General features: G+C 64.9%; 2 protein-coding genes across 2 annotated transcripts in view; both read left to right on the top strand.

Annotated features, from left to right (window-relative positions):
- Positions 1 to 389, top strand: part of CCDC159 (coiled-coil domain containing 159) — a 3,488-nt gene extending 3,099 nt beyond the window's left edge. Inside the window, exon 12 of the mRNA XM_025203842.1 lies at positions 379 to 389. Coding sequence (XP_025059627.1) covers positions 379 to 389 — 11 coding nt within the window. The remainder of the gene's footprint in view (positions 1 to 378) is intronic.
- Positions 390 to 669: 280 nt separating this feature from the next.
- PLPPR2 (phospholipid phosphatase related 2) overlaps positions 670 to 829 on the top strand; it is a 3,842-nt gene continuing 3,682 nt past the window's right edge. The window contains exon 1 of the mRNA XM_025203841.1: positions 670 to 750. Coding sequence (XP_025059626.1) covers positions 670 to 750 — 81 coding nt within the window. The remainder of the gene's footprint in view (positions 751 to 829) is intronic.

Genomic DNA, 829 nt, shown 5'->3' with positions numbered 1-829 from the left:
AACACGAGAGGCGGCGGGGGTGGGGGGGGGGGTGATGAGGGAAGGGGAGCAAAGGATCCAGGCGTCCTGGGGGGTCACTGGAAGGGAAAATGGAACTGAGGACCCAGGCCTCCTGCCCACTCCACCAGAGGCTGGATGTGATGGGAGGCGGGGCACTTAAAGGGTCAGCACCTTGATTTCTCTCCCATTCCCCCTCCTCGTGTCTCCAGCAGGAAGCAGAGGCTTGAAGCTGATTAAAATGAGCTGCTTGGAGCCACTGGACTCTTGGGTTCCTTGGGAGCGGGGGCCGGGGCAGAACGGGTCCCTAAGGGAGAGGGGGAGGCTGTGTAACACCCCCTCCCCCAGACCCTGGTGCCTCTTCACTGTCCCCTGCCTCAGTTTCCCCGTAACACAGACCCACCAGCCCCCGCGGGCGGATGGGGAAGCTGGACCGGAGGGAATGGGGAAACCTACAGCGGTGGAGCTGCTCCCTCAGACCCCCCAATCCCGGGCTCTTGGGAAGGGGGCGGGGTTTCGCAGGGAGGAATCTCTGAAGTGGGGAAATATCCTTTGGCAGTGGAAAAGGGGAGGTGGGAGGAGGTCTGGGAGGTAGAGGCTGGGAGCCCGGACGCCTGGTTTCCATCCCAAGCTTTGCCTCGCTAAGAAAGCCCCCCGCCCCAAATGAAGGGCATGGATGTCGTGGGGGAGGACGGTCGCAGCCTCGGGCCGGGTCCCGTCCCTCCCCGCATCAAGGGCAGCTGGGGTGGGGCGGTATTATCCTAATGAGGGCGCCTGATGCGCGCGCCCACCCCCCATCGCCCCCCCTCTCGGCGCCCGCGCGCTGAGTCCG

The sequence above is a fragment of the Alligator sinensis genome, unplaced genomic scaffold (assembly GCF_000455745.1).
Source record: "Alligator sinensis unplaced genomic scaffold, ASM45574v1 scaffold707_1, whole genome shotgun sequence".
NCBI classification, from domain to species: domain Eukaryota; kingdom Metazoa; phylum Chordata; order Crocodylia; family Alligatoridae; genus Alligator; species Alligator sinensis.
The sequence above is the reverse complement of the archived record's forward strand: the minus strand, read 5'-3'. Positions and strand labels throughout refer to the sequence as shown.